Source organism: Myxocyprinus asiaticus, chromosome 23, assembly GCF_019703515.2.
Source record: "Myxocyprinus asiaticus isolate MX2 ecotype Aquarium Trade chromosome 23, UBuf_Myxa_2, whole genome shotgun sequence".
Classification (NCBI taxonomy): domain Eukaryota; kingdom Metazoa; phylum Chordata; class Actinopteri; order Cypriniformes; family Catostomidae; genus Myxocyprinus; species Myxocyprinus asiaticus.
This window is the reverse complement of record NC_059366.1, coordinates 17,181,632-17,205,947: the sequence shown is the minus strand read 5'-3', so window position 1 is coordinate 17,205,947 and position 24,316 is coordinate 17,181,632. Positions and strand designations below refer to the sequence as shown.

General features: G+C 38.5%; 1 protein-coding gene across 1 annotated transcript in view; it reads right to left on the bottom strand.

Annotated features, from left to right (window-relative positions):
- The window catches only part of LOC127414228 (GDNF family receptor alpha-4-like), a 223,698-nt gene that overhangs the window by 5,808 nt on the left and 193,574 nt on the right, over positions 1–24,316 (bottom strand). The window contains exons 2-7 of the mRNA XM_051652111.1: positions 16,911–17,189; positions 14,816–14,896; positions 10,947–11,292; positions 8,337–8,446; positions 6,759–6,893; positions 1,738–1,916 (exon numbers count right to left, since the gene is read on the bottom strand). Of these exons, the coding sequence (XP_051508071.1) occupies positions 1,738–1,916; positions 6,759–6,893; positions 8,337–8,446; positions 10,947–11,292; positions 14,816–14,896; positions 16,911–17,189 (1,130 nt within the window). The remainder of the gene's footprint in view (positions 1–1,737; positions 1,917–6,758; positions 6,894–8,336; positions 8,447–10,946; positions 11,293–14,815; positions 14,897–16,910; positions 17,190–24,316) is intronic.

Here is a 24,316-nt window from a genome sequence, read left to right as displayed (position 1 = left end):
AAAAAATCAACCATTTTTATAAATCATTAATAAATCAATAAATCATTTTTATCAACTCAGTCCAAACCACATCCAAATATGGTATGAAAATGGATTGAAATCCAATTTTTGTCATTTGTTTCAGTCAAGTAGTTTTATCAAGTAGAGTCTTTTTGTCATTCAGGACACCACGTGTATGTAACATCATACACAAGGCACTAAAGCTGTGTCCAAATTCATTCACTCATTTACATTCACATGCACCATTCACTATGACTTGAGAGAACATGTGAGCCGTTTCAGATACATGTGCATAAAAGTGTAAATACAGTAATACTTCTGATGCTTGTGATGTTGCCTCATGAGTTCAGCCCCATGGCAAGATGTCATGATGGACATGAGCAGAGGCAAAATGTTCTGTTTTTCTGTACTCTATTTTCACAATGACAGCTATGGTATTATATATATTGGCTTTGTGCTGACACTTTAGTCATTACAATGGTAACCAATGGTAACCAATGTAGATATACCGGATATTAACTGCACTGTCTGAACAAACAGTATTAGCTAAATTATAGTGTGGACAGTCAGTCCTAAAGATCTGATGTTAAAAGCAAATCAGACTTTTGTGCAGTATGAACAAAGCCGAAGTTAAAGGAATAGTTCACCCAAAAGTAAACATTCTGTCATAATTTTGACCTTGTCTTATAGAATGTACATTACTATAACTACATTTTTGCAAACTGAGTTGTACATGCCATGTTCTTCGTTTCGCCACAGTTTCCTGGTGAAATGAACACTAGAGGTGCTACAACAAATATGCGTTTTATTCACTTTCACACAAATCACATGTGAAATGGCTGATTATGACTTCATAAACACTTATTCTTCACTCTGTTACTCACACACTGGTAATGAACACTTTTACTCTAAAGCATCATTTCAAAAACTACACATTTAAACGCTTGTATTACAGACCCTATTACATATACACACTTATTCCAGTGTGATTAGCTTCCGCGGTAGCTCACTTCATAGAGTGTTGAACTTTGGACTCTGAAGTCTCTGTTCGAGCCCAGCACAGAAGCAACACGCAATGATGTGGTTGCTTCATACTGTAAAATGTGCTTTTCGTCTATATGTTAGGTTTAGGTGATGGTTTAGGGTGAGGATATCTGTTCTGTTCACCTCTCATTTATCTTTTAGGACAGTATTGGTTAGGTTTAGGTTAAAGTTTTAGGTTAGGGAAGTACGTTTTACTCATTAAAACCTCCATCTTAAATTCATCTTAAAAACCTTGTCAGATTACAACATCATTTGACTCCCTTTTGGCACCCCTCACTGGACATTTCACTGGGAAACTACAGCCAAACATGTAATACAGCACGTAATTTTGGTTTGCAAAAATTCTGCCATGGTCAAGTAAATTTAAGGAGACCAGGCTGCATAATGCTCATGTTATTGCCAACCCATATGACTTCTTTCTGCTGTAGAAGTTCTGTTTAGCACTAATATATAAGTGAACATACATGTAAGCTTTTCTCATGCACTTTAATAACAGATTTTTCATCTGTAATTTTCACTAAAAATTAATTTACATTTCAGGTTGTTTCTCACCAGAACCAATTGAATGCATTCAGAAGACTTAGAATATGATGCATGAGGTGTTTAAATTATGACAGAATTTAACTATTACTTTAATTCTCAATGCGTCCTAATGACTGGCACTCTGAACAATGATATTAAAGGGTGTACTACCTGTGTTGGAATCTGTGGCCGGAGGATTTTCTGTTCAGTCTCCATGGAAGCACCAATAATGTTGGTAGACTCTGTGCTTGTGACTAAGATCTGGTTGTAAATGTTGGTGTTAGAGCCTGGAGCTTGATTGGTAGCAGATTTCAGGTCTGTGTCGTTCCCAAAAGCCAGGATGGCATTTTCTGTATGAAAGGAGTGAGAAAGAAACACAATTTTTATACGAGGATTTCTGGAAGGCAGTCATGACTCAGTCAGCTTCCTCTTTTAGATATGTCTCTTTTTACGAAATTGGGTTGGATTTTGTCAACATTCTTTCTTACAACAACAACAACAACAACAAAACACTGTGGAATGAGAGAGGAATGAGTTATATATAAATTATCAAACACAAATGTTGACAGCAGCATATTCAAGATCTCAAACTCAGTCATCAGATTCATGCTCTAAATACGGTTTGTTTCTGAACTAAAATATAAATCCCTATATTACTGATCGGCTAATCCTGGCCTCCAGAAATACAAAAAGGACTTGTATTTCTTAACGGCTTGCCATTTGTCCTTATTTCTTTGTCTATGTCTTCCATTTTCTTGCTTATCTTTTTATTTCCTTTGAGTGTGTTTTCCCTTAGCAAAAAGGATTGGTTGCATAAATTGGCTTGCATTCGATTGTGCCTCTAATACCTCTGTGTGTCTGTCAGATCAAAATAAAGTTTGATTACTTCCATTACATATACTAAGACACCTCTGTGTCTTCAAGGATGTATCGTATTCAATACAAGTAAAGCTCAATTAACTGCATTTGTTACATAATGTTGATTACCACAAAAATTATTTTGACTTGTCCCTCGTTTATAAAAAAAAAAAATTGCTGTCACAGTAAGGCACTTACAATGGAAGTAAAAGGAGCCAGTCCATAAACATTAAAATACATGCTATTTCAAAACCATAGCCACAAGACATGAACATTACACTTTGAAAATACAAAATTAACTTTGAAATAAAACCTAAATGTGCACTTCAAATCATACTCCCCTTAATTTTTCAATTTTTGTTGGCTATATGTGAGTGCATTTGTGACATACTGTAGTGACAGGCCATATGAATGATAATAATCTGAATGTATTAATTCTCATTTGCCTAGTGGGTCGCTTGTCTGAATCTACTGTAGCATGAAAGTCATTTCAATCAGGACACGGTAATGTGAAGATTGCACTGGATATGACTCGATATTTAAGCGTGAATTAAATGCTTGTGGTATTAAGGAAAGCGATTGGGGGATGGGGGGGGGGGTTGAATGCATATATTTATCTATGAATGGCAAACAGTGGTGTGGATGAATGAATTGTATTCCTTAATTGAAACACTAATTACTTAATTGCTTGTGATTTTGCAGGGGAAATGAAGCAAGAGAGAGAAAACGAGAGAGTGACTTCAAAAGAATAGTGCCTAATTAATGTCGTTATTAGTGTCCTTGTTAAGCATCACACCACCTGCTATAAATATTTATAATGTACCATACAGCTCTGTACATACAAAAGACCTAATAACATAGCCCTTAATGTATTTTGAATACTAGGGCAAGGGTTGAGTTTAAGTTTACTGTTGTAATATAATTTCTGTCAGTTAACCTTCACCCAAAGCCCTCATTATCCAACATTCATCTCATAAGAGTCATAACACATCATGATCATGGGTGCTGTTACCAGTGGAGGAGTTCATATGATGTGAAGTTGATTAGACTCTTAATTTTTAGCAAGGTGCCACAAGTTGATCCTAATTGAAGCTGTCTACTCGTAGCACTGCTGAATTAGGCCTACTGCATGGAAACAAACCAATATGCTGCAATGTGTATATGTAGAGAGGCGGTGTCACGCTCTGTCATTGCTGAAAGGACGTGTGGATATTATACATAATAAGTGAGAGAGAGAGACAGGGAAAAGAAGACAATGATTATAGAGACATTTCATCAGCCATGCGGAACAATTGGTTCCAGTCTCCTCTCTTTTTCTCATGCTCTTCTCCCATGGATGAAAGGCAGAATGGAATTGTGGATTTGAAAGCAATTGAGGTGTTAATGGTGGCCGCTAGCACTAAGGGGTTTGCAGTGAATGTAAAAGTGGGGATTCCTCTGTAACCTTCACTGTCTGTCCAGCAGGACTTCAGAAGCAACTGAGGGGGCTCACAGCTGTACAGTAGTGCATTCGCGCACACACGCGCACACACACACACAGCTGCTTCTTTTACACTTTTGCAATACACTTTCAACTCAATACTTTGTCTACTAATATGTGGAAATAAATGCATCACATGCAGGAGAGTTCTGTAATTTTTCATTTTGTGGTGGAAATGATGATCATGAAAATAAAAATTAGCAAAAAGGCTTAGTACATAGTTTCCAAGGGTTTAAATGTGGCTTTCATATAACTAAAAGAAAAAAGTTGAAACCTGATAGTTTTAATAACAGTCAACCCCTGGGACTTAAAGTGCCTGTATTTAGCTGCAGTTAGCAGCTATTGCTCACTTGCAGGAAATGAGCCATGATGTCACTCTTCCAACACATTTCTCATCAACACTCATCACTCATCCCATCCCAAACTAAAATCACTTTTATGACACGGAAACATGTTTTTACTGCATCAGTGAATCACTGTCACTTCTCAGAAATTTCTGCCTACTGCTGACCCCCTGACTGTTTTTTTGTTTTTTTGTTTTTTTACAGCCCTACTGAATGAAGGATTTCCTGAAATACTTGTTCAGTATTTCGTTGTCCTCCGAGGGGTACCCTGATGGTTTGGGAGCTGGTGTAGCCAGCAGAGCTGGTTCAGTAACAGCTGAAGTGAGGGCCAGCCTCTGCGGACTCCCTTTCAAAAAGCTCTTTCAGCTGTTTCCCTCCATCCGGTGCTGCCTCTGTCCTGTTTGCTACTCTCCGGCTGTCTCTGCTCCATTAGTTTTACTGCGGGGAGCCAAATTACACTCAATTACCGAGACACCAGAGGCCGTGCTTAGCCTTGAATCAGCACACATACACACTGACCCAGCACTCCAGTCTGCCCCAAGACCCTCAGATAGAGTAGGGAAAGAGGGAGTGTTAGGGATGGGGGGAAACTAGACTCTGCAGTTTTGTAAACACCGGAGGTACCCTTGAGAAACAAGATCACACTAAAGCACTTCTGGAGCAGAGAAACATACTGTCAGGGCTAGAGCTATTCTCTGAGACCTCAACAGTCAGGCTGCATCATCACCTCACCAGCGAAACGGATGTGTTTACATGGTGTGTTTGTTATTAACAGCTCAAGGGTGCTGTGGGCCATAAGCCCAGTGCTCTGCTGAATATATATTTTGCTCTTAATGACTGTTAATGCTTCATTACAGACACGCATAAACACAGGGCAAAGTTTAATTCCAACATGTTACATCAAGAGAGTTTTCTCTCAGTGCTGCTGATTGCACCATAAAAGTGCTGATGGTGGAAAGAGTAGACATAGAAATATGTCTCTCTGTTGACTCTTGTATTGCATCACCTGGGTTACTTGGTGTCAAATCAAGTACATAGGAGTGTACACTGTTTGTGTGTGAAAATGAATGTTGAAAATGAACACACCAGTGAAGACAAGTCATTCAATTCATTATTTAAATTAATTTGTTGAATTAGCCTATGGCATTTCTAATAGCACGATGTACATGTTATTTCTGTGACATGAGTTCTGTAATCTGTTCACTCCGTGGGTTCAGGTTCCATGGAAACCAGGAAGTAATTGCATTCACTCTGAGACCTGGGTTCTGGTCCCATGGAAACCAGGAAGTACTTGGGTTCACTCTGAGATACAGGTTCAGGTCCCTTGAAAACAAGGAATTCAATTCAAATAAAAAAAAAATGTTATTGTCTATCCCACAGGCTCAGTAAAACCATACATACACTAAAAAACCCAAAGGCCAAGGTACAATATAAATAATAAAGAATGAGTAAAGTATGAGTATAAAAGCACAGAGACTTAAAAATCTCATCTTGGCTGCTTATTTAAAATACTAATAGCAGTTGGGATTAAAGTCTTTTTGTTCAAGTTCTTTTTCACCAAAGGTACCATGTACCATCTCCCAGATGGGAGTACTTGAAATGAGTCATGGAGGGGGTGTGAAAGATCCAATGAAATAATGAAAGATTTCTTTTTGACTGCCCGTGTGTACAGTTCTGAAAGAGGTACTTGCTGTATGCCCATTATCTTACTTGCCTGATTTGTAATCCTTAAAAAGCCTGTTTTTATATTTAACTGAAAGAGAATTAAACCAGGATGATATACTGTAGGTGAGCGCAGTTTCAATGAGTGATTTGTACAAAGTTGTTAAAATGTCCTCTGAGATATTAAAACTCTGCCACTTTTGAAGAAGGCCTAGGCGTTGTTGAGCCTTCTTAAAAACATTGTCTGCATGCTTGGCCAAGGTGAGATGGTGTTCAATCTCTGTACCAAGGTATTTAGAAGAGTAATCGGCTTCACTCCGAGACGTGGGTTCTGGTCCAGTGAAAACCAGGAAGTAATATGGTTCACTTCGAGACAATGATTATAGACACAGGTTCTGGTCCTGTGGAAACCAGAAAGTAATCGGCTTCACTTCGAGACACAGGTTCTGATCCTATGGAAACCAGGAAGTAATCATGTTCAATCTGAGACTTGGGTTCTGGTCCTGTGGAAACCAGGAAGTAATCAGGTTCACTTCAAGACACAGGTTTGGGTGCCATGGAAACCAGAAAGTGACTGGGTTCACTCTGAGACCCAATCACCAACATCAACACCTGACCTCACTGACAGTCTTATGTCTAAATGAGAGCAAATCCCCACAGCCATGTTCCAACATCTAGTGTAAACCCTTCACAGAAGAGTGGAAGGTGTTAGGGAGGACCAACTTATGCCAATAGATTTTAAATTAAATGCTCAACTAGCACATGTGGGTGTGTTGTTTGACTGTCCACATACTTTTGCCTGTATAGTGTATTTATTTTATGATCTAACAGAGGGTAAAGCTACTCACTTAAGCAATTGTTTTCATGGAAATGGCTGAGGAAGTGGCTGCACTGATCTCGGAAATTCCCACTAGCCGCACATGAGCACCATGGTCCCACATTGGATGTAGAGTTGTCTAGGTAGTTTGGAGTGATAATGCTACCTACAGAGGGAGATAGAGAAGTAGCAAAGAGAATAGAAAAGCAGCTGCAGTATATAAACCCCAATGCAGTATCCAACAGTGATATCTGAGTACTGCATGAGGGAAAAATATCTTCATTACCATGTAGATAAAAGGCAGATATTCAAACTGTATTCGACTCATTACATGTGACCAAACCTCTTCAATACTCTTCCAAATGAATAAAGCATATCTGCACAGAGCAACTCTCATCTTTCACATGATGAAATGTTTGCTACATTGTTAAATAATCACCTTGTGTTACTCTATAGACTCACAGCAAAGATACATATGAAAAGCTCTGTCAATCTTTATCTTGTGTACACACAAGTGTGCTAGAACATTGATCGCAGAGGATATAGTTTCATAGCTCTTAGAGATGTGTCTTTGTTCTGTAGGGAGAGAAAACAACAGTGCTTGAACAGTGTGTTGAACGTTGAGTGTTACATTTATATAGTGCTTTTCTGACATTACACTCAAAGCGCTTTACACAGTGAACAGGGGACTCTCCTCAACCATTACCAGTGTGTAGCGTCCACCTGGATGATGCGACAGCAGCCATAGTGCGCCAGTATGCTCACCACACACCAGCTATTGGTCGAGAGGAGAGAGTAGAGTTATAGAGCACTGTGTGAGTGAGCGAGCGCAGAAGACGCCGACTTAGAGCAGGAAAAGTGGAGGTGCTGCACTGTAGAGCTCTATGGTCTGATAGGGACTCATTTAAAAACACTGATTTCTTTTGTCCCAGAACACAAAAGTGCAACATCTTCACAACCGCTCTTGAAAAATACTGCTGTAATGACTAACAGCTTGGGTAGTGTGCTTGGTCTCTCTTTTTCTCCCTTACATCTCTTTTTCTCTCTTTCTCTGACACAAACACTCATTAATACCATTTCTCAACCCTTTTCTGCTGTTCTCTTTACTAAAATCTCATTTGGGTACTTCTACTTATTCAAACTTGGTACAATGCGATCAGTTACAAAGACGACCAATGGCATTTGGCATCACTGACATTGAACCAGGTTTGACAAATCTTTATGCACCTTATTTCAATATATGTCAAGGCAAATGATATTTCAGAACTGTGCTGGGCTGAAGATTAGATTTTATGAGAAATATATATAAAAAAATTGTTTTAAATATATAATTTGTCTTGTTTTCCAGTTAAAAAAAAAAATTAAAAAAAATTCAAAGTGGGTTAACCCTTTAAGGTTTGATTTTAATTGCTTACATTACTTGCATTCTTGATAAAGGTCTATTACACTGCCACAAGCTTGTGAGATGTCAGAGTGGTCTTCCTTTTTCTAGAAATCCACTAGTTGGCACTAAAGTTCAGCCAGATAAGATTGTATTGGACAAAATTTTAATCTATCTGACTGTTGTATGTGATAAGCCAGGATGGGCTACATTGCACAGAGTTCTCACCTATCAGGCCGGTGTATGCAATAAGGCAGGCTCCATAATTTTCATGCTGGCAGCTGCTGGCAGTGAGCTCGGAGGGTTGGCAGTCATGCTGGAACTGAGCCCAGCGAGACCTGGGGGAACCAATACAACACATCCATCATCCAGCCAGACAGCAACACACATTCCCACAAACACTTTATGCTCTCTTACACTATATGTGTAGTTAGGGCTACATATTCTGTTCTGTTTTGTCCTCTTCTGTTCTGCTTAGAAAATGCTTCACACCAATACACAACTCCATTCACAGTTCTCTCCAGGGCTCTAACTACCACAGAAATTGAGGGGGCATGTCCTACACAGTGGTGATTCCTTTAAGACTACATAGGAAGCACGACTTTTCCTAAAATGTAATCAGAAATGCGGCAATGACATGTTTAATTTATGTACAAATAATATTTAATAATCCTATCTTGCCTATTGCCATTATTAAACATTACTAAAACAGTTTTGAGCTTGGTAAATTATTTTAAATGATTTATTATTTATAAAATAAAAAGCTTTTGAAAAGCACCAGCCACCACTGCCCCCAATATTCAGATTAGTGCTTAACCTATCCCCCTCACATACCGTATACACACTTCTGTTCCATTCACTTTGCTTTTGTTTTAATGGCTGCAATTCAGGGTTCTGTGAAAGTGCCAGATACTCAGCCAATGGAACAGAGTACCAGGGAGCGTCCAGGGCGATTTACACACGTCATATACTTTCAATCCTCTAGTCACCAATCAATCATTTAACTGGGTCAGTCTCAGAGGAATTACACACATTCCCCTCTGATTTCTTATGCTAACTGGCTGTTGTGACGGTAAGTGATCTCCTCTAGTGTAATGTGTTGTGTCAGCAGTCTGTTAGGCTGACCGTGCTTGTTCTGAGCTTGTGTAAGTGTGATAGTTGATCGATGGCAAAGATAGATGAATGCCTTTGTGTTTGTGATGTGAAAAGAGGGAGTCTCTTAAAGTGACTGAAGCTGTCAAGAGACATCATAAGACTCAGTGTGCTTGTTGTACGTACCTCTCGTAGGGAAGAAAACGGAGAATAAGCACCTCTTAAATTGCTACTTTTGTCAAATAAATATAGAATATTACAGTATTTATTATATATATTTATGCTGCGCTCCATTCAAAGTCAAATGTGGGAAACACATAACTACGACTTCCAACAAAAAAGGTAGATGTAAGTAAACAAAATGGCAACTCTACCATTATCTTTGAAGGTGTTCGACTGTCAACAAAAAAAGTCTCCTAGCAATCAGATTGCAGGGGATAAACATTGCTATGTAATGCTAGCATTTGTTTTGCAGGTGTATGATTATCAACAGAGGGGACCATTTACCATGTTTCACACACATGTACCTGCATCTGCAGATGTTTGCTAAAGAGGTTTTATTTCATGTATTGTAGGAAATTTTCCTCACTGTTGAATGTTTATTATTAACTGTGTAAATTTCCCAAGGTGCCACCATGTGTGTGTGACATAACACACCGACATCTCAGTCAAATCGGAGTTGTGGATTTTGAAAAAGTTGCAAAACCTACTTCAAGTAGGAAACTGGAAATTCTAAGTTTCAGATTTGACCTGAACACAGAATAAGAATTCTTTTGGTTAATTATGTTTTGCTGGCTGTTATTCGTCATCTTACATAAGCACCCTTGGAATTAATTTGATGTTATTGCAGTCTGACTGCTGCACAATACAAAAGATTGGAGAAAATCTCAAGTTTGAGACAAGTTTGCTTTAATTTTGTATTAAATTGCAAAACACGACTGGTCATGTGATCTCAACATGGCAGCTACCCTAAGGGACACCAACTTTATGTAGAATAAAGCAGTATTATCTGGACCACAGTCTAATTCAAACATATTTGTCTAAAGTACTATTTATTTATTGAGGTGTAAAGCTTGGACAAAATAGTTGAAATAGCATTAAAGGAATATATAAGGTTCAGTACAATTGACAGGATTTGTGGCATAATGTTGATTACCACCAAAAAAGAATTCCACTCGTAATTATTTACTTTTCATAAAAAAAGCAAAAATAAAGGTTACAGTGAGGCACTTACAATGGAAGTGAATGGGGACAATTTTTGAAGGGTTTAAAGGCTAATTTTCTAAAAGCACTTTCATAAATTCCTCTGTAAAAATGTATGTATTATTTGAACTGTTTTCAGGATTACAGGGTTTGCGTGTTGTCATCATGGCAAAAAAGTCGTAAAATTGGATAGAACTTTACACAGAAAAGGTTAGTAAGTGATTTTATCAAACTAAAATCATGTTAATATGCATATTGTTTACATCTTGTTGCGATACTTTTGAAACAGTGAATATTTTAACATTTATAAATGGGCCCCATTCACTTCAACTGAAACCCAGATTTATTTTAAGAAAAGGAGGGACAACTAGAAATGAATATTTGTGGTAATCAACACTATACCACATATGCTGTCTAATGAGCTTGTAGTGAACCTGGAATTTTCTTTTAATGTCTCAGGGCTATCCATAATATGGCCAATCTTCAAGCTCTTCAAAAGATTGATTGTGTTTTAAAGCAGTAATTTTAACACACAATACCCACTTGCAGATGTAGTCAGCCTCGCAGACTCGTAGTTGGGCCAGGCAATTGGGTTTCTCCTGCTCTTCATATGAGCACGTGGGCACAATGGTCTGGCGCCGTCGCTCTGCACATGCGGTGTCGGAGCATGGACAGAAGAGCAGCTCGTGTGTGTAGTCGGGTGGCACGCGGTCGAAGAACTTTCTTAGCGCTTTGCTGCAGCGTGCACGGTTGCATGGCCCAGCTCGCACTGATGGAGTGATGCACGCTGACACGTATTCCGTGCGCAGCTTCTGGCACATCTCGTCAACATTACAGGCCTTGGCGGCGTCCAAACAACGGTTCATTGTTGTCACGCCCACCTCAGATTCTGAAATGATGAAAGAACAGCAGGGCTTTAAAAATTATGTGTGTTAGTAACACTCGCTTCCATTGGTTAGTATTCCTCATGCATAAAAAAATCCTTGGGTCACTGCAGTTGTGCAGTCGCTGTCCGGTGCTGAAATGGAAGCCTATTGTACTCAAGTCAACACAGAACACAAAATGAGGTGGGCTCCTAAACTTTGGAATAGCCTTTCTGGCAATTCAAACACACTCTTTCAGTTTAAGTCTAGACTAATGACTATCTCACTTAAAGGACTAGCTCACCCAAAAATTAAAATTCTGTCAGTATTAATGTTGCTCCAGACCCATATGACTGACTTTCTTCTGTGTAACACACACAAAAAAGACATTCTATGAAAGTGACAAGTGACTGAGGCTAACATTCTGCCTAACATATCCTTTTCTGTTCAACAGAAGAAAGAAAGTCATTCAGTTTTAGAACAAAATAAGGGTAAGTAAGGGTAAGGGTAAGGGAAGACAGAATTTTAATTTTTAGAGGAGCAGTAGTATTTTAGCATATATAAATGTATTTAATTAACATATGTCCAGTTTTGCACATATTACAGTATGTAACTAGACAATATTTGGCATATGTAATTTTTTTTGCAAAAAAGTCGTCTCCTGCTTCTCGGCTCACTGTGCGATCTCTACAAGTAAGCTAATAAAATAATTTCAGCGCAAAGCAATGTTTCATGTCCATTTATTTGGCAAGTAGTCTTGTAATAGGCTGATTATTGAGAAGTCAGATGGTCATTTTCACAAAATAAACCAACAGAACCAGAGGTTGAATCCAGCTGTTCAGCAATTTCTTTCTTCTCAGATTACATAATTTCAACACAAATCAATATTTTATGTCCATGTATTTATTTATTTGGTTAGTATAAATAGTGTAATAAGCGGTATAATGTACAGTCAGTCGGTTGTTATCGCAAAGTAAACCCTTTTAGGGTGTCCTGATCAGGGTTTATTGTGCGATAACAACCGGCTGACAGTACATTATTCCTTACATAATCAATTAGTGAAAGTACTATTATTTAACCTTAGTTGTTGCTCCAACTGTTACATCTGCATGAGCTTTTGACAGGTGCACTCTTTTTCATTGTTCAAATAAGGGTTTTGGTTCTACACAAACTGTCTTTTTCTTTCAGGCCCTGTTTATATCCTTTTGCCATGTAGGCTTGCTTTTCTTTACATGTCAGTGTAAAATAAGCAACCAATAATTTTTTAATAGCACAGTTTGTGTTATCTTGACTTCCCATGTTAAGGTGGACCATTACATTACAAGTGCTAGCTGTCTCACTATTTTCTGTCAAAAATGTAACATGTAGTATATATATATATATATATATATACTACATGTTACATTTTTGACAGAAAATAGGACTGTTTTCCGGTGGAGTTTTTGGTGCTCCCCTAGGGTGAGATGGTGCCCCCATAGAGAGTAGGTACACCACACAGACTGCGTAATACATGAATGGGGAGTGACAGAATCGGTCAGTAGTACTACACTGAAGATGAATAATACCAAGAACTTTACCCTGTATTCAGATTGTCCTTTACCACACCCTTCAGAGTTGTTAATAATAAAAAGTGTATATCCTTTCTTATATGCTGAGAACTTTTCTGACCCATGACTACTAAAAAATATTTTCTTCGATTATTTATCTTCTTTACCTTATTTATGTATACATCTGTGCTGGTTTATAGGCTATATACTGAATACTTTTTTTTCTTCACCTGTACTTCATGTCTTTATGACTCAGTGATTGAATTCATACATTTTATACATTTTTGGATCTGTGTAATTTTGTACATCTTATTGAACATTTATATTGCATCTTCTGTTTTTGAATAAAAAATCCACAGTACAATATGTGGACTTTTCAGACAACCCCTTACCCACCGTGTAAAAAACTTTCCAACTTATATCAATGTTAAATTAACGATCTGGAATGATTTCGCTGTGACGCCATCTGACCAGCTTACAGGATAAATTGTGTCCTGTATTGATTCGATACGGGACGCATCATTTCATATTTAAATAAGGGGCGATCCCGTATGAGTGAAATGTGGATGCAAAAAATCTTGAGTTTATCGGGAGAAATTGTACATCGGGAGTACAGTGGGAGGAGGGGTGGAAAATCGGAAGAAACCCGGTAAAATCGGGAGTGTTGGCAGGTATGTAATACAGTTTTAAAACAGTTAAATAGGTTCTATTTGTTAACATTAGCAAATGCATGAGGTGTCATGAACTAACAAAGAACAATATGTTATGACAATATTTATTATTCTTGGTTCTTGTTCATTTTTAAAAATACAGTCGTTCCTTGTCATGTTAGTTCGTACTGCATTAACTGATGTTAAAACTATACAACTTTTCATTTTCAAAATGTATGCTGTTTATGTTTAAGTTAACATTAATCAAGGTTAATAAGTGCTGTAAATGTATTGTTAATCTTAACTGATGTAGATAATGTTAATGAATAAAACCTTACTGTAAAGTGTTACCAAAGCTTTTTCATTTTAAACAAGGTGTTAAAACATTTAAATGAAAATAAAATGAATTTAATTCAGTAATTTTTCACATTTCTTAATTTCCTCATTGTTCTCTGCAGATTACATAAGCACACATCTTTCTCTCTCTCTTTCTCTCTTACCCTCTCCTCCCCTCCCTCCCATTTCTATGTCTACACTTGTGTTTGATTTTTGTTGTCTCTATTCTCTATCAAGTCGGCTTGTTAAACGCTTTCAGTGTTTGGAAGTTGAGACCAGCCATCATTAAAAGTCATGCATGAATGACCGACATTCAAATTGCTTTCATTACATAGAGGAAATCATTCTCTATCTTTTCCCATAGAGTTTAAATATTATTTTATGTGAGTTTGCTTAAATTCAGTATCTAAAGAAAGTGTATGTGAATGAGAGTGAAAGAGAGAGAGAGGGAGATGATGAGTAAATGGAACTTTATGAGCTGCCCTATGGGTCCATAAAGTTCAGCTCATGCCTTAAGCACCCTATAAACTGAGGCTGACAAATTGACAGTTTTAGTCATGTGCCTCCTCCAAAACTAAGCTTCTAAACTTGGTATGCTGTTATTTTGAGTGAGCATAATGAGATAGGAGAAAGATGAGAATGATAAGAAACTACATCGATATCAATTCTGATAACCAACATATATATATTATCCAGTCTATTTATTCTCTTTTACACCCAATTTGAGAGTCTTTGGCTTGCAACGAAATGTTTATTCTCCACTATTTGACAGGTCCGCTAATGCACGCCCCATTTTTAGGAAACAGTTTATCATCAACATTGCAGATGAACTTGAACTATGTTATATCCAAGTACATTAAACAAAGCGCTCATGTTTTGTTGTATGCTATTAAGCTCTGCCCTATTAATAACTCTTCACTGCTAATGCTCGGCATAGAAGCAACAAAACACATCGTGATCAGTTCTGAATGTTCATAAAAAATAATCAACATCGTGTGTCTGTGCAAATCACTGACCTGCAGCGATGGAGGCCAGGCGAACATAATCAAAGCCTCGCTCAACAGGCTCATAGGGGTAATTCTCCACCAAACTCAGCCCTGTAAACATACAAGCACATACAGAAACGATTTTTGTGGTTATGGTACAGAGTATTACGTGTCTTTGAATTAATGAGTGTCACAGGTTAAAGTTCATTTTCAAGTAATGCTTCTATAATGCCAAACTGGTTAGCATATTAAAATGCTGTGTCTAATTAGCATCCATTGAAGTGCTTTCCGGGGACGTGTGGGTGTATTAAAACTTGTAATTGCATCATTGTGTTGAGTGAATATTTTTGCTCTGTTCCAAAACCTAGTGAGCTGCTTACAGAGACATCATTTTAAAGTCTCCATGAACTGGCTTGGCAAGCGCAGTTTTGTTTCTTGTGTTGACATACTGTATTTCATATTAAAACAGGAAGTTAGAGGCTGATGCTTTTAAAAAGTGGGGAAGCACAGACTATACATTTTGGTGTCTGCAATGTTGCTCCCAAAAGCTGCTCAAACAGCTACATTTCTTTACGAAAAAAAAAAAAGAAGAATGTACGCTCAAAAAGTTTTTTGCAACAATTTAAAGTGTCAGTAGGCAAAAAATTGGATTACAGAAGTTGAAATAACTTTGTTACATCAGATTGCAAATAACTGGGCGTATATGTTTTATGTTTCATACGCTGACAATCATATACATCATCATTAGTTGCGAAGTCCTGCTGAGCTCAACCAGTCATCATAAAGAGAAGCCAAAATCAAAAATATATTTGATTAAAAGCCCAATGTCTAATAGGCAATCAGATGCAGATCCAGTGCAAATAGCGCTCACAAAGCTCCAACAGAAAAGCACAGCATCAGGATGGAGTCTCTCATCCAGACATGCAGGAAGTGGGGGGCTGGGGGTGCTTCACTTTCAGTAAAGGGAAAAAAATTACTGCAAAACTCAAAATACAAGCTTATTTATTGGCCAACATTTCAATAAATAAACTTGCATTTTGAGTTATGTTTTATATATGATTCCTTCATATATTTATGCAATAACTTCTACATTTATAAGGCGTGCATTTACTCAATTGTCTTTTCAAAGGAACACTTTCAGTAAGGCGTTTAAATATAACTTTTAAGCAGGCTATAAACCTATGCTTTATTAAATAGTTTACGTTTTATGTTTGTTTGTTTTTCTCTCAGAACGTGACAAGCACATCATATCATTCCTCTAGATTGATGCACACACGTGGGATGCTGGCACAGGAGATGAACTGTAGCTAAGTTTGAAGGCATAAAATTTGTGTGTTCATCCAAATCAAAATCTCCCCAAAACAGAATAGACAGTTGCGGTATCCATAACGCTATTGTCAACGTTTGTGGTGGCACACGCATGTAAACACGTGCCGTGGGAGTCACCAATACAAACACAGAGATGGTGCGCAACAGAGATAGCGGTCCGTGTAGCGCTTGGTCACAGAGTAAAAGAGAAAGCACCCAGATGACTGGCGTAAGCCCCAGGGCCCTGCAGTACCTTAATGCGGCCCTGTTTATATCCTTTTGCCATGTAGGCTTGCTTTTCTTTACATGTCAGTGTAAAATAAGCAACCAATAATCTTTTAATAGCACAGTTTGTGTTATCTTGACTTCCCATGTTAAGGTGGACCATTACATTACAAGTGCTAGCTGTCTCACTATTTTCTGTCAAAAATGTAACATGTAGTATATATATATATATATATATATATATATATATATATATATTCAAAGTAGGCTGCTAGCATGCATCCTCCAGTTTAAAGTGAGTGAGTGTTCTGGGAGATTTGTTTGTTCTGCTTCGTGGAGTTTTGACGTGGATATATCTTTTATTTATTTATTTTTATACGATGTGGTGAATATGACATGCCCAGCATGCGAGGAATGTTATTTGTGAGGAATTCTGAGGTCCTATGATTGTTCATAAGCTGCCTAAGAAGGCAGTTGCCTATGTAGCCATCAAAGCAGCACACTAGGTTTTGGAATAGAGCTTTGGTGTGTGTCAATGAAAAATTAGGAGAGTTAGTGGATAAGTGAGGAATCCAGAGTGTGTGTGTCTCACCATGCAGTACAGACTGCTTGAGGCTCCAGTAGATGCTGAGACAGTTCTTCTCTCTCTTCATGCCTCGTTTGCACTGGCATCGATGTAGAGGGCTGGAGATTAGGGCCGTCACTGCGTTCTCGCAGTGGTTACGAGCCCCTGGACCCAGCTTCACACTCCCCCCACCTGCAACGCACTGCCGCAGCGTTCTCAAGCGAGGACTGCACGCCTCATCACTGGAGCATGAATCCCCCGCAGTCAGACAGTCCCACCTGCCCCCCAACACCAACCGTGGCACCCCTGTACACAGATCATTTACAGAACACATAGAGCTTTCATTCATAATAGAACATGTCATAAATGTCAAATACACTACCAGTCAAAAGTTTGGACACCCTTACTCATTCTTTATTATTGCTATTTTCCACATTTTAAAATAATAGTAAAGTTATCAAAACTATGCAATAACACAAATGAAAGCATAGAGTTTATTTAGCGTTATGTATCAAAACTATCTGATATTTTAGCTTCTTCAGTGTAGCCACCCTTTGAACACACTCTGATCATTCTCTCCATGAGGTGCCACCAGGGATGATTTTTGAACAATTTTGAAGGAGATCACATGTACACTGGGAACATGTTGGCATAGGAACACACAATTCATATTTATCTACAAATTTTTTTTACGTTTTTAAGCATATGTCTTTATATTAAGGGAATATTCTGGGTTCAATTCAAGTAAAGCTGAATCGACAGCATTTGTGGCATAATGTTGATAACCAAAAATCAAGATTACAGTGAGGCACTTACAATGGAAGTGAATGGGACCAAATTTTGGAGAGTTTAAACACAGAAATGTGAAGTTTATAATTTAATAAAAGCACACTAATTCTTCAGTTAAAACTCATGTATTATTTGAGCTAAAGTTGTCTAAATTGTCATTTTTACAGTCGTTTTAGGGTTTGTTGATGTTACATCATAATGGCAACGAAGTTGTAAAATTGGCTATAACTTCACACAGCAAAGGTTAGTGAGTGATTTTATCACACTAAAATAATGTTTACACGCATATTGTTTACATCTTGTGGCTATACTTTTGAAAAGGTGAGTATTTTAGCATTCAAAAATTTGCCGCCATTCACTTCCATTTGTAAGTGCCTCACTGTAACCCAGATTTTTGCTCTTTTAAAGAAAAGGAGGGGCAAGTCAAAATAAATTTTTGTGGTGATCATTATTGTGCCACAAATGCTGTTGACTGAGCTTAACTTGTATTGAGTCTGGAATATTCCTTTAAGGTTTTCAAGATCATAAGAAAATACATAAATTCAGTTTAGTCCAAACTTTTGAAGGACAGTGAATCCTTTAATATTATATCATGGTCTAACATCAATTATTGCAACAAAAACAGAGCTATATTTTAGGATACATTGAAAACAATACTGACTGTGCAACAGTGCTTCAGTATGTGGGCGGCTGAAGGAATAATTTAAATGGCGAAATAGCTGTCAACCTCATCCACTTTCCCTGCCTGTTTTACGCAACTATTTTCATGGGGTCAGCGAGAGGGGCATGAACATCAAAGTATGGAGGAATGAATGACAAACAACCTGAGTACTAGCATTGCTTTTTCAAAGGACATTTTCATCCTTACCAAAAAATAACTTGATCACATCCAACAATGCAGAACAAAATAGCATCTGTGCCCTTCTTTGATTGTAAAAATATGAAAAGAACCTTCATTTAAATCAGAAGTTAATGGCAGAGAATGCTTTGGATTTTCAGATTTCCCATCGTGCACTGTTATCTCAAAGGCAATAATTTGTTTTCACACCTGTTTAGCTGAACACCCTTCTGAATTACTTCAGAAGCATCAGAGTTTATAAACTTTTGCATTCATAATACAGTTCTTATGCGGATCACAAAAGGAGATGTCAGCCAGAATGTCAGCCACAATGATCATTCATTTTAAGCCTGGTTTATACTCAACAGAGCCACGAGCTTGCGCACGCCAAAAATGACATCAACGCTGCATTGGCGCGTTGGTGTTGCAAGCCCTCATTTTGCGTGGCAGTGCATTTTTTGATTTGGACAAACAGTGCATGCAGCGCCGCATTAAAAAATAAACGCATTTCAATGCATATGCATTACAATGTTAATTTTATAAGTATAAATTATAGGAACAGAGCATTCAATCCCTTGAATGTTGCAGAGACAGACTGTAGCATTACTCTTTACATTTAAATTATTTTGTAAAGTGTGTGTGGAAAACGTCATGGTTACTGGTGTAACCTCCGTTCCCTGATGGAGGGAATGAGACGTTGTGTCGATGTAGTGACACTAGGGGTCACTCTTGGGAGCCCGAGACACCTCTGGTCTTTGATAAAAGGCCAATGAAAATTGGCGAGTGGTATTTGCATGCCACTCCCCTGGACATACGGGTATAAAAGGAGCTGGTATGCAACCACTCGTTCAGGTTTTATGCTGAGGAGCCGATATAAGGTCCGGCCATTTCAGCGGGTAGTTCAGCGTTGTGGCAGGAGGGACACAACGTCTCGTTCCCTCCATCAGGTAATGGAGGTTACACCAGTAACCATGACGTTCCCTATCTGTCACTCACTCGACGTTGTGTCGATGTAGTGACACTAGGGGTCCCTATACAAAACGCCACAACTGGCTGAACTGTGTTACGTGAACTGGCGGTGTGTGGTGGGCAGACTGCTGTGTGCCTCATAGCCAGCACACCGGGTCGACACGTAACCTCCCCCAAAATAGTTATGAGTGTCGAACGGCCCTTTCTGGGGACAAGTCGACTACCCAAAGACAGAGACAGGCTTATTAACACAGTCGTGGCCTCTTTTCCCCTTCCCTTTTTCCACTCCCTAAAAAAGAAGGGGGATTATCCGACTGGGCCGCCAGATCTAGTTGTCACGATTTCGCCAGGGGGAGCTGTCACGAAGAGCATGAGGTCCGAGCACCACGTCTGGGCGGGCCAGTAGGGTGCTACCAGGACGACCTGCTCCTCGTCCTCCCTGACCTTGCACAGGGTTTGTGCAAGCAGGCTCACTGGGGGAAACGCATATTTGCGCATGCCAGGGGGCCAGCTGTGTGCCAGCGCATCTATGCCGAGGGGGGCCTCGGTCAGGGCGTACCAGAGCGGGCAGTGGGGAGGATACTTGGGAGGTGAACAGGTGCACCTGTGCCTGCAAAATCGACTCCAAATCAGCTGGACCACCTGAGGGTGGAGTCTCCACTCTCCCCTGAGGGTAACCTGTTGTGACAGCGCGTCCGCTGTAGTGTTGAGGTTGCCCGGGATGTGAGTGGCTTGCAGCGACTTGAAGTGCTGCTGACTCCAGAGGAGGAGACGGCGGGCGAGTTGTGACATACAGCGAGAGCGCAAACCCGTATGTCCGGGGGAGTGGCATGCAAACACCACTCGCCAATTTTCATTGGCCTTTTATCAAAGACCAGAGGTGTCTCGGGCTCCCAAGAGTGACCCCTAGTGTCACTACATCGACACAACGTCGAGTGAGTGACAGACAGGGAACTTTATGAGTATAAAGTCAAGAAATATTCTATAAGGATGATGTGTTTTAAGGCATAATTACAATAATTTGTCAGAAGCCTTTTATTGTGTTCTGATTAAAAAGTACTAGACTGAAGTTTAAAACTAAAACTAAACAAAAACTAAAACAAAAAAACTAAACACAGGTAAATGAAAATTTTGTCAATTGTCCTTATTCATGACACAAGCAAAAACACTTTTTGTTTAAATCGTTATTAAAAACCATTCTTGCATAAGTTGCCCCATTCAGTTTAATGGAACAATTTACATAAGAGTGTATTTACACAAATGTTTTGCTAATGTTTCATGAATAAGACTCAGTGAGTTGTCTCAGTCACTGCACTGCATGTTTTAGTTTGCATTTCTATAGGAGTATATGGGTGCAAGCATTTTAATGCATATTTTATAAGCAGATTGAAGTTTGATAGTATCAGTGCCTTCTATAACTTGAATGTTGCATTGACTAGCATTATTCTTTAGTTTTAATTTTTTGTTGTAGTTTTTCATATAGTTTGTGAAAATGTTTTATATTGTAACACATCTATATGCTTGTATAATGTTTTAGAAGTATAAGGTCAAGAAATTTACTATAAGCATTTTATGTTTTATATTGCACCTGTAAGCATTTTTAAGGTATAAATACAAGTATTTGTCTGGTGCCTTTTATTGGATATTGAATAAAAACAAAACCAGGCTGAAGTTTGATGCTTTAATTACAAAAATGTTGTCATGATTTTTACAAATGTAAATAAATACTAAACTAAAAAAATAAATAAAAACAAAATAAAATGACACATAGATCAATGAAAATAATGATCCACCATCCAAATCAAGCAAATGCATGCGGGAATCCATTGTTGTTGTTTTTCTGGCAAGCCACTTCTTCTCACTGTTCTTACTGCTGATTCAGAATACATTTTCTCTCGACTGTCCTCTGTCATTTCACAGAAAAGTACAATGGCGGGCGTGAACGCGGGTGCCTCTAGAATTTGGGGAGGTGCGCGCACAGTCTGTGGAGCGTCGCACTGCAGTACCGGGTGAAAGTATAAACAAGGCTTTACAATACATGGAAATGGTGACTGGCTAACATTCTAACATCTTGTTTTGTGTCTCCCACATTGTGAGATTTTAAAAATCAGACTGTCTGACACCTAAGCAGTTTGTAGCAGTCAGGGGTGCACCAAACAAAAGGAAACAAAGTCATGCACACAAGGTACCAGGTTGATGAACACAATCTTTGAAAGATATTCAGAGATTTGTTATTCATAGTATACTTGTGGCAAGTGTAATAGATCTCCAAACATAACTGTGTATTAGACTGTATATTCTATTTTTTTTTTCATGCTTTATGTCTGTGAAATAATAATTTCTGCCAATTTCTTCTGTGTTTTCTGTTCAATCGGTTGTGGACTGACACTACATTTGAGTTTTTCCAGGCTGGTCTAGCAGTATGTTATCAACTATTTCAAATAAAACTGTCATTTGTTGCTACACATGTCGATCAGAGAGACCCTTCCTGTCTAATTAGGAGTTTTCTTTTTCTTTTTCTTTTTTTTTTTGTTGCCATAATAAGATGCTGTTTGTGGACTTTATGTTGATAGTCAAAAGTATGTCTACACAAGACTATATTGACAGTAGATCAGACAGACTGACAGCAGAGAAAAGGAAATGAGACAAGACGAGACGAGCTGTGTAGGGACCTTGCACTTCATCTAAGATAAATTAATAAATTACATGAGTGTGTCGCCACAATCACTAATCTCGTTGTGCCTAAAAAGAGACTAATCCAGTGTGGAAGATGATCCTGCTCAATGGATTATGTGATAATCAGATCATTTTCCTCATGAAATAATGTACTGGAATGGTTAAAGGCTGACAAGCCGCCATTCTGAAAACCTTGCCGCAGTACAGCTGCTACATCAAAGCAGCGGTGCCCAAAGCAATTACGGGAAATCATATAGTTTGTCACTCACATTGGTTCCAATACTTTACACCTCCCATCAGTGTGCTAAAATTAAACACCCACACACACTTCAACAGAAGAACACCTATATGAAAACACACAGATAAAAGACACAAAGTGCTGGTGTTGAGATGGAGTGAGAGGCATTAACATCTGGTAATTTAGTTGATTAGCCATAATAATAAAGTTTGTGTGTGTGAGAGAGAGAGAATGTGTGTGAGGAAGTCTTTCAGAGGTTGAGTTTATGACCAGTGCTCTCAGATCTCACACCCTTGGGTCTAAAGCTAACACAGCTCTAGGATCTTTCTCACAATTAGACCTGAATAGAAAGTGTGTCAGCACAGAGATGTACTGATGGTGCATACAAGAAAGAGGGAGAGAGTTCTGTCTCCCAGAGAGATAAGAATCCACAATCCTCAGAGATGCCATCTCAGAGTATCTCAATGTCACTCAGCATGTACTAGATAGAGTACTCTCCTAATCCTAATACACTGATTCTAATACATTGTGTTGAACTTACACATTCTTTCCCTGTCCTTTTGTCTTTCATCTCTTCTGTCTTCTCAGTCCATAGGTGATCCCTATTTAGGAAGACTTTACATCTCAGTCCTCCTAAAAATCTGTGATTACGTGATCTTTCTTTTCATGAAACAGTGGTTACAATAAACTTTTAAGCAATGAGATCAATGTTTAGCTGGTTAGCACGGTCCACTTAGCTGGTAGATGCCGTTACTATCATTATGGGGGCAAAAAGCATCCTTCTCCATTGAAGGCCATTTAAAATTAACTGTGTATTTGGACTAAATGTAGTTCTTAACAAAAGTTCGGGAGGAGCATGTTAATCCAACCAATCAACGCTGGAGTAAGTGTATAAGCCACTGCTTACCTCTGTCCTGCGACAGTTCTTCTGGTATCCCTCCGCCACCCCAACTCCACCTTCAAGGCTAGTTACCACTAAATCAGACAAGGAAGTCCAGGGGGTTCCTCAGGCTCAGGTCCAGTCTCGAGCTCAAGCCCTCCATTATGGACAGCGAGCCACAAATGTTTACTTTCTCTTCATTTCAAAGATTACATGAACATGTGAACTCAATATAAAAATAATATATTTTTGCAAGCAATAATGTTTAAAAATGTTTTAATTATATTATATTAGATATTTGGCCAGTGATCAATTTTTTGGAGGGCTCTTAAAGCTGATGTGTGTAATTTTTTCAACAAAAGCCATTTATACAATGATTTCACCTAAAAGTGTAACACTGTGGCTTTGTGGCACTATTAAAACATTCCTTTGTTTGTTTGAGCATCACAACAATGGGTGCATTTCCTGTACATCGACATAACTCACTTCGGCGTAACTCAATTAATTAGCTAGTCACAACTGTTTCTCTAAACCATAGTAACTATGTCGCACATCCATCATTTGAACCATGTTGGTTCAACAAAATGGAGCTGTCATTAATGATGTTACACTATAATAACTTCTGTGGATATCAGAATAAAATAGCTTATTTACACCTATATCAGAAAGCTGTTTAATGTGCGAAAGCTGCTGAAGACCCGAAAACGACATGTTATGTAATGTGACAGATACTGTATTTCCCTGATGCACTTGAGCACATACGCACATGCGCACTCTTCAAAAACATCTAAACGGCACTTATGGACACATAAGCCGTGTTCTCTGAAAGTGCTTTCTCTTAACAGCCTTTAAACCCATACATGGCTGCATTCGAGTTTACATGACGTTTCAGAACCAGAATAAGTTTCTTTGCTATTCTGTTTGTGAACGTTCATTGGAACTAAGGTTTCGAGAAACACCAACTAGTTAAACTATGTTGGTAACGATGGAACTTCCGACCATAGTAGTCTAATGATGATTTTGGGAAACGCACCCCAGCCTGA